General features: G+C 44.7%; 1 protein-coding gene across 1 annotated transcript in view; it reads left to right on the top strand.

Moving 5' to 3' along the window:
* Positions 1 to 980: 980 nt before the first annotated feature.
* dock6 (dedicator of cytokinesis 6) overlaps positions 981 to 10032 on the top strand; it is a 114003-nt gene continuing 104951 nt past the window's right edge. The window contains exon 1 of the mRNA XM_080724672.1: positions 981 to 1204. Coding sequence (XP_080580798.1) covers positions 1203 to 1204 — 2 coding nt within the window. The 5' untranslated portion in view covers positions 981 to 1202. The remainder of the gene's footprint in view (positions 1205 to 10032) is intronic.

Here is a 10032-nt window from a genome sequence, read left to right as displayed (position 1 = left end):
CGCTCTTGTGCTGCAACTTGTGAGCGAGAGAGAGAGAGAGAGAGAGATAAGCAGCGAATGTACTTTGGAATAAAATGTAATACCTGCAGTGTGTGTGTGTGTGTGTGTGTGTGTGTGTGTGTGTGTGTGTGTGTGTGTGTGTGTGTGTGTGTGTGTGTGTGTGTGTGTGTGTGTGTGTTGGATAGGTGGGCGGGTTGTGCGCGGTGCTGATGCGAGGCCTCCCACGATCAACAATGGTGTCCTTTTGCCTCGTTCTCCCGAGTTGACCTTGAGGAGTCCTCGTATGTCTCCGGTTGTGAAGAATGATGGTTGCGTCACATCGTTGACCCCGCTGGCTGGTCAAGTATTGGGACGCGGGGATGGATGTTTGCGAGGGCGTTTATACAGTATATATGAACGTGCACAGCAAAAATCCTAAGAGTGTGAAATGCTGCACGTTGGAGTTTGGCGTGGAGGGGAAAAAAACATACAGATCCATTTCTTTACGCTTAACACCAGGGGCGTCACAAGGGGGGGAAAGTGGGACTGAGTTACTAGGGCCCAAGGTGGAGGGGGCCTTAATTATTTTATACTTTAGCTATTGAAAAACAGCAGATATACAAGCTCACAGCGCGGCACCGAGTGCTGCGCTGTGAGCTTGTAGATCTGCTGTTTTTGAAAGGTTGTGAGAAGCTTGTGCCAACGTCGTGACAAATCTTTAAATATATTAGTTTTTTAAGCGAACATTTGTAACTCAAATTTTGCTTCTGGGGCGTCCCTGGAACTAAATATTTTGAGGTGGGGGTCCGTGGCCAAATACATATCATTTTGGGGGTCCTTCACATGAAACGTTTTGAGCACCACTGACAATCTGACATAGAAACACAGGTTTTTCAAAAAATATATTCAGAGAAATAGCAAATCTACAAGCTCGCAGCTCGGCACCGAGTGCCGTGCTGTGAGCTTGTATATCTGCTATTTTTCAATAGTTAAAGCACCCAAGGCCCAGAATTTGGTGCGACACCCCTGCACATAACACTCAGGGTTTTACTGTGTACAGTGTGTTTTCCAGTTCTTCTTATCTCCTTTTAATGTTTGCTTTCCCTCTCTCTCTCTCTCTCTCTCTCCAACAGCACCCCCACCACCTAATCACCCTCTTCCCGGTCTACCTCTCGCTTCTCTTTGTCGTGGTCCTGGAGCCTCTCTCCTCAGTCACTTTCTGAATGTGAGCCCCTGTCTGATATTTTACATAATTGCCTTACATAAGTAGCTAGCTCTACTCGGGAGCTCGGCTGATATTAGTGGCGATGAATATTGCATGAGGAAAGCACTCGTTAAGCGTTAATAAGAGGATAGAGATGGAGCCCCACTGTCAGTCTGTCTTAGCCCCGCCCCCACGTTTTCTGTCAGGCTTCCTGACTCAACTCCTCCAGGATGTGTGTGTTAGTTAGCTTGAGCCAGAGAGCCGAGAGGGAGTATCTGCACACAGTGAAATCCTCAGTGTTCTTTTCAGTGCCCAGTGCCCCTTTTCACACCGGAGTTGAACCCGGTTCCGATTTCCCCCCCCCTGCCCCTGGAACCAAAAAATGGCCACCGGTTCCTTGAATGCACCACGGTTCCAAGAATCTAGGGGGAAATGTCGCTATTTCTTCGTCCCGTCATTTCGACTAAGGGAGTCGGCAGGTTACTACTCACCCGCGTCACGGTTACTGAGGTTAGGGTTCGGGTTAGGTTTAGGCATAGAGGTTAACATTCACCCACGTTGGCAGGTTAGCTACTCACCAGCGTCGGCAGGTTAGCTGTTTTTCGGTGCGGATGTATAGCAGCTATACGTGAACATCCACAGAAACACGCACACATACAAACACAAACAAACCCCCCCCCCCCCCCCCCCCCCCCCCCCCCCACACACACACACACACACACACACACACACACGTCCACATATGCAAGATTTAGTCATTAGGTGCTTGTGTAGGGTTTTTTTCCCCCTGCTTTATTTACTGAATGAAAGTGGCTCTTGTAACACAAAGAGCGGCCAGGTCTTTCAACTGACTGCAGCGCCCACTTACAGTTCACACTTGGTGTGAATAAATGGGCTTAATTGCGGCCCCTCATTAGAGTGCTGGTTGGTCGACAGGGGCATCTGAATCTATCATGTGGATAAAAGGGCATCTGAAGCACCTATTGTACCATCCTGACTCAAAAGGATCAAGCATTGCAGTTTTGCTTAAAAACCCATTTGTTATTCTACTGATTATCTTCTTATCGTGAGCGCTTCTACCACTAGTGGTGATTAGTGATTCCTCTTGTTCTGAAGAAACCCGCTGGCATGCCTTTGTTCCTGCTTTACCACCTTATAACCCTGGCATCCTTATTTTGGGCATGTCTTCATAGTTGAAAATTGAAAACATCAAAAAATATATCGTCGTTGTCGGGTGAAAACCTTGCATGTCCAAAACCGCTTGTTTTGCATTTATCATTTTAAAAATGATTTAAACTAGTGAAAACAGCTGATCTACAAGCACACAACGCCTCGCACCACGAGGCGTTGTGTGCTTGTAGATCTGCTGTTTTCACTACTTTTGCGCGACGGCCTTGTATGATGAAGCAGGGCTTTGCTTTGCGAAAGAACTGACAAATTTGAAACTTGGAGATACAAGGTTTCCACCCGACAACAACGATATAATGGGCAAATAACTCAAACTTGTGAGCTTTTAGATCTGCTATTTTCGGGTAGAAAGAATAGGGCATAAGAGGTTAACACGTTGGTTTCCTCAGGACATCCCTTCCGCTTCTATAGTCTGGTTTATACTTCCACTTAAGGCAGTGTTGCCCGCCGGAAGTATAGCCGCATGCTGTTTTATAAATGAAGCATATACAGTACTTGACACGGCTTTGAGGATATCCGTTTATAGATTTTGGTGTTGGCACAAGGTGGGGTACGGGGTAGTCAGTCACACAAAGTGATGCTAATTGTGGGATTATTATATAACAAAACGAGTCACTTGTTGAGTGTCGTATTCATCATACACTTGAACGGTGTGATATAGCAAGGATGCAGCATTTCTCTGTTGATCAAGTTGTTCACAGTAAAATCCTCATTGTGATTTTATACACTCACAGTTAAATGAACGGCACAAATTTGACCAGATGAATGTCTGACTTAGTTTGTTCCCATTGCCCTGTGGGCTGTGGCATTAAGTATGTGCGTGTGTGCGTGCAAGCACATGTATGTAAACTAGACCAGGTCAACCTGGTTGTGCCAGACCCCCTGTCTGTCATCATCATTTATGACATCATGCCTTTTGTAGGCATGTCATCATCATGTCATCATCATATATACCCTTTATATAGAAAACCCGGACCGACAGACATTTGCTTATGTAGGCCTACCCATTTCATGGGTCTGGCAAACAGAGAGAGACTGATGATGTTTCTGGGGGGATGGGAAAGAACACACAACAAAATCCTCAGTGTTAATATAGCTCTGACAGTGTGAAAATGGACTTCCGAGTTGATTTCTGACACTGACAGAGTTGTCTGAACACTGAGGAGTGTGTAGGCAGGGGTGTCGCACCAAATTCTGGGCCCTTGGTGCTTTAACTGTTGAACAATAGCAGATATACAAGCTCACAGGGCGGCACCGAGTGCCACGCTGCGAGCTTGTAGATCTTTGATCTTTGAATGAATATTTAAAATCCTTCTGTTTCTATGACAGTGGTGCTCAAACATTTTCATGTGAAGGACCCCCAAAATTATATGTATTTGGCCACGGACCCCCATCTCAAAATATTTAGTTCCAGCTTCCAGGGACCCCCCCAGAAGCAAAATTTTAGTTACATATATTTGCTTTAAAAAATATATATTCAAAGACTTGCACACATTTTCACGAGTTTTCAAAAATAGCAGATGTACATGCTCACTGTGAGCTTGTACATCTGCTATTTTTCAATAGTTAAGGATAAAATAATTCCAGGCCCCCCACCTTGAGCCCTAGTAACTCAGTCCCACTCCCCCCTCCCCCTTGTGACGCCCCTGTGTGTAGAAAGCCCCAGGTTAATTCAGTGATCTAGGCCTGGCTCTAGGCGATGTGGGCTCGCATGGCAGGCAGCATGCACTGAAGCAGTTAGGCTACTGCTTTTAGGAAAGGCTCCAAAATCACATTTCCCCCCCCTTTTAAAAGGACATTTGTTGATAATGGCTGCTGGCCTAATTCAGCCCTGTGTGTTTTATTTGGCATTTCTCTAGTTTTCTCCCTCGTGGATACTCTCTCTCTCTCTCTCTCTCTCTCTCTCTCTCTCTTCTCTCTTCTCTCTCTCTCTCTCTCTCTCTCTCTCTCTCTCTCTCTCTCTCTCTATCTCTCTCTTTCTCACCATCTCTTTTAATCCCCCCTCCCTTTGTCTCCTCTCAAATCTCCCTTTCTCACTTTTTCTTTCTCTTTCTCTTCCTCTCCTTTTCGCTCTCTCTCTCACTCCCTCTCTCTCCTCATTTCTTCTCTCTTTATCTCCTTCTACCCCCCCCATTTATCTTTCTCTCCCTCTCCCCCACTCTCTCTCTCCGTCTCTCTCTCTCTCTCTCTCTCTCTCTCTCTCCCTCTCTCTCTCTCTCTCTCTCTCTGTCTGGATGTGTTGTCTCAGTTGGCTATTATTAGAGGAGACAGTCAGGCTGGTGGGTGGAGGAGTATGAAGTAGACACCTCTTGTCGTCTTTTTACTTATTGATTATCATCTGCTTTGCTTTCCATGGTGCTGTTTTAATCCTCTGTGCAGAGCTGCATGTATGAGTGCTACTACAGATTAGGTGTCAGCGGCTATGAGCATAACATGGTCCCAAGTTCATATTCTTCACGGGTACGCTAGCTGAAATCACACATTAATAGTGCATGTAAACATTTCCATAGGCTGCTCAGAAGACTGTATACATTACGTACTGTGTGTATATATATAGATATATACTGTATGTGTGTGCACACGAGCGTGAGCGTGTGTGTTAGTGTGCACTCGCACGCACGCATGTTCCTGTTCAAGTGTGGATGCATGCACACGCAGGTTTATCTTTAGATGGTGTGAGGCAGTGGTGTAAAGTAACTAAGTACATTTACTTGAGTGTTTCCAATTTCCAATACTTTTACTTCTACTCCACTACATCTCGGATACAAACATTGTACTTTTACTCCAATACATTTATTTGAAAACTTTACTAGTTACTTTGCAGGTATACATTATAATATTATAAAAACATACATAAACGACTTTAGCCCTATTTTATACCGTGGCTATTTGAAAATAGCCGATCTACAAGCTCACAGCGCGTTGCAATGTGACGCGTTGTGAGCTTGTAGATCTGCTATTTTCAAACATATTGTACTTTTACTTTTGGTACTTTAAGTACATAGTGATACCAGTACTTTTGTACTTTTACTCAAGTACATTTTTTATTCCAGACTATTACTTGTAAGAGAATATTTCCACATTCCACACTTAATTAAAGAATGTGAGTACTTTTTCCACCCTTGGATGGTGTGAGGATCAACATGCATAGTACGGGGATTCGGGGAACATGTTTCATTCTTAAATACAAAGATGTACTCATCAATCTTTTATTATGTCCTGTCTGATTTGATGTTGAGAGAGAGTGCGTGACCTTAAATACACAAAGCTCTCACACAATCTTTCTGTTTTTCTTTTGCTTCCCCTTTCCCGCCCACTTTCCCCTTTCTGGCACACAAAATATATTGTCGTTGTCGGGTGGAAACCTTGTATGTCCAAAACAACGCTCGTTTTGTATTCATCATTTTGAAAATGATTTAAACTAGAGAAAACAGCCGATCTACAAGCACACAACGCCTCGCGCCACGAGGCGTTGTGTGCTTGTAGATCTGCTGTTTTCACTTGTTTTGTGCAACAATCTCGTATGGTGAAGTAGGGCTTCACTTTATGGAAAAACATACACATTTGAAACTTGGAGATACAAGGTTTCTGCCCGACAGTGACGATATACTGGATAATTAATACGAGAGCTAGGTGCAAGAACATCACATGGGGCTTTTGAGGTTTGGTGCTTTATGAATTGTGTAACCGTTCAGACATTTAACCACTTTAACCATGGAGTCCCTATTTTGGGCATGTCATTGTAGGCACACAAAAAAAGCTAAGTCAATACTTTTTTCTTTGTTATTTCACAATTTTTCAAAATGTTTGGAAAGTAGCTTGTCAACAAGCTCACAACGCATCACGATTCGAGGCACTATGAGCTTGTAGTTTGGCTATTTCTTTTAAATAGCCGAGGTATAAAATAGGGCTTAAGTGGTTAATTAAATAAACTATATCGTCACTGCCGGGCAGAAAACTTGTATCTCCAAGTATCAAATGTGTACAAAGCCCTGCTTCATCATACAAGGCCATTGCACAAAAGTAGTGAAAACAGCAGATCTACAAGCTTGTAGATCGGCTGTTTTTCACTAGTTTAAATCATTTTATAAATGATAAATACAAAACAAACGGTTTTGGACATACAAGGTTTCCACCCGACAACGACGATATACCACTTTTCCTACAATGTGTTCTTCATTGTACTTTTAATGTTGAATGTGTCTGATGAATTCTCATCCAAGATGGTCGTCAAAACAGGAAAAAGTAGATCACCCAGATATAGCAGGGAACACAGTGCCATGCAAGATGGGAACATGATAGTGTTTCCTAGAGATGCTCGCCGCTTTCAGTCACCGCACTCTATTTTCTCTCTCTCTCTCTCTGTCCATCCTCCTCCCTCCTCCCCTCCTCTTTCAATCTTTTGCTTCCACTCCCTCAAGCCCCCTCCCCCCCTCCTCCTCCCCCCACACCCCACACTCAGCCCTACCCCTGATTCTGTAATAGGAGACTTGAAATCAATAGCACATTAGTCTGTCCGGAAACTCCTGAGGAATTAAATATGAATGACTGAGATTGCGGGCTGTATAGCCTACCTGCTATACTGTGAGAGATGCATGACGGCCCACTGGGATACGTGTTTTTCTTTTCCCTTGTTCTCTCCAGTAAACAGGCCATTCTGCGTGTAGAGTCTGACCAATATATGAGACCGATGGCCAATTTGGCTTTTTTAATGTCTCCGATGGTAGCCAAGGTGTCCTGATTTTTAACAAGCTTCAACCCTTCCGGCCCTATATTTTATCATTCTTGGTGAAACCTTTTCAAAACATTTAAAAGATAGCTTAGCTTGTAGATTGGCATTTTTTTTAATAGAGCTTAAGTGTTTAAATGAACGAATTCTAGTTAAATGTTCTCAAATATAAGCTTTAATCACATCACACAAAACTGATTAGAAAATATTGGTCTAAATCGGTAATGGGTGTGATCGGCATCGGACTAGTGTCCTCTGGCGTCGGTCAGGCTCTAATTCTGTGTCACTCTTACTGAATACGGAACCACCGGGCTGCCCATTGTTGTTTTGTCATTGGCCGGCGTGCGCCATGGCCAACGTTGACGGGCGGCGTGTGTGGGCTTTGTCATTTCTCTTCCTGTCCTGAACGGTGACCAGTCAGATAACATAATTCCACGGAGCGAATGGGAGCGTGGTGCGCGTCACGGCGACGCGACGGCTCAGGAGGCAAGGAGAATCATAACAGCCACACCCATCCTCCTCTCTAAACACAGAGCCAGCACCCATTTGAATATGAAAGAGCTCCGTGGTTGTTAACAGATTGCATCTTTCTGTTTTCAATATTTCCTTTGTGGCACATTGTGCGCCGTCCTTTTCATTAAGCTGTGCGGTCCACTGCTCTGTACATTAATCCTAGGACGTTTTCCCATGCAAATGTCCTTCGCGTGGCACTGTACCATTTTCATTAACGTGATTCGCTATGTAAAGTGGAATAATTCCCCTTTTCCGCGTGCTGCTTTGCTTAAAAGCATTATATTTGCGACGGTGGGCCCGGGGAACTCTGGTTGGCTGGTTGGTTGGGTTGGGTGAAGTGAAACAGAATGCCAGTACGTATGTATATGCTGCTGGGAATTTGCTGGTGGCTTGGGTACCAACCAGTAAGCTAATACTCACGGATGATGTACTGGCAGATAAATATGTGAGCTATATCTCATCCCATCAGAGATGAGGCGGTTTTGTGACAGATGGAGTGATATTGTTCCTCCTATATGGCCCACAAGTCCCCCAGCCCCCCCTCCTGCTCCTCCCTCCCTCCCTGACAGATGTAGGGGGAGGAACACAGTGCACTTCTCTTTTCTTTCAATTGATTTGGGTGCTTGAACCCTCGGGGACTGCAGGAGGACGGGGTGGTGCTAATGGTGAATATGTGTGTGTGTGTGTGTGTGTGTGTGTGTATATGGGGTGGGGGTGAGGAGGGGGGGGGGGGGTGTTGGTCATTTCCTGCGGCAGCAGCAGCAGCAATATGCAGCAGTGCACGGTTTCAAGAGCTCACAGACATGTGAGGTACAGGAATTGGGAATGAATATGTTCATGGATCCGTTAGTTTAGTGAGTGACTGCGTAGCATATCGGCGTTGTCGGGCAGAAACCTCGTATCTCCAAGTTTCAAATGTGTACATTTTTTCGCAAAGCAAAGCCCTGCTTCAACATACAAGGCTGTCGCACAAAAGTAGTGAAAACAGCAGATCTACAAGCACACAACGCCTCGCGGTGCGAGGCGTTGTGTGCTTGTAGATCGGCTGTTTTCACTATAGTTTAAATCATTTTCAAAATGATAAATGTAAAATGGTTTTGGACATACAAGGTTTTCACCCGACAACGACGATATATGCATCCATGCGTGTAATGTAGTCAGGGGGGTAGACTGGCTGTTCGGTGGCTGCTTCGAAGCCTGTTCTGTGTAGACTGAAGCGCCGCCTGACGTCACTGAGAAGGCGCACCGTGGATATGAACGGTGTGTGAGGTTATTTCCAGTGCGACAGCAAATAGGCATCATCTAGTAAACAGGATGTGAGATTTTGCACAGTAATGAGCCATGGCTTTCGATGCCTAATTAGCACAATGTTCTGTTTAGGGTGTTAGTGGAGGGGTGGGTACTACCCGCTACCCAGAGGTATAGATTTGGATGTTCTAGAGCAGTGTTTCTCAATCTTTTTTGGCTTGAGTACCCCCTTTCCATGATTTCTGAATCCAAGTACCCCCTTTACCCGACAGTAATGTTTTCCTTAAAAAACTGCAATTAAAACCATAACTAGTGGTATATGATGCCATGATAACCAACCCCTTTCAAGAATATAACGTTGCAAATTATAAAGGGAGTGAGAGCTTCCAAACAGTGCCTCCTAAACAGACGCTGTGGCCATAACATTTCAGTCCAGTTTTCATGTCAATAACTTACATTCAAACATCATTCAAACACATCCCAGTTGCCTGGTACCATGCAATTTGGGTTAGCAACTATCAGGGTCACAACACGTTTCTCTAAGTGTCATCATTAAACATAACAATGTATAAGCCTACTTCTATTTTTAAGCGCTCCATAGAGTGGCTGTGCGTGTGTCTGTAGCCTTTTTCCTCAGCGTTTTGCCATAGCAAAATGTGTGTACGTAGCATCATGTTTGTCTAGTGATGTCATATGTCATATGTCGTATGTCTGTAGCCTTTTTCCTCAGCGTTTTGCCATAGCAAAACGTGTCTGTGTGTAGCATAGCCTGTACATCCTAGACTCAAATCCCAGTCCGAAGACGTTATGCATGCAAGCACGACCACCGCTCACTTCACATTGGGTGTGACTTTTCTTTTTTGGGGGCATTTTTTGAGTACCCCCTGCAGACCCTAACCGCGTACCCCTAGGGGTACACGTACCCCCATTTGAGAAACACTGCATGTTCTAGAGGAATTAAGCTGATTTTTAATGATTCTCAGCTGTGATTACCATCAAACCCCCCACCCTACCCTTTTCGACTGTAGGATAAATTACATTAGGAGACTAAATAACAGCTGCCTCCTCCGAGCAGATGTGTCCTGACACCACACTTCACCCCCTGTCCCTCGGGGGCAAAGGTCAGTGCAGGGGTGGAGGTTAAAGAGGAATCTCTCCTGAAGATGCTACA

The sequence above is a fragment of the Nannobrachium achirus genome, assembly GCF_963921795.1.
Source record: "Nannobrachium achirus genome assembly, chromosome: 4".
NCBI lineage: Eukaryota > Metazoa > Chordata > Actinopteri > Myctophiformes > Myctophidae > Nannobrachium > Nannobrachium achirus.
The sequence above is the reverse complement of the archived record's forward strand: the minus strand, read 5'-3'. Positions and strand labels throughout refer to the sequence as shown.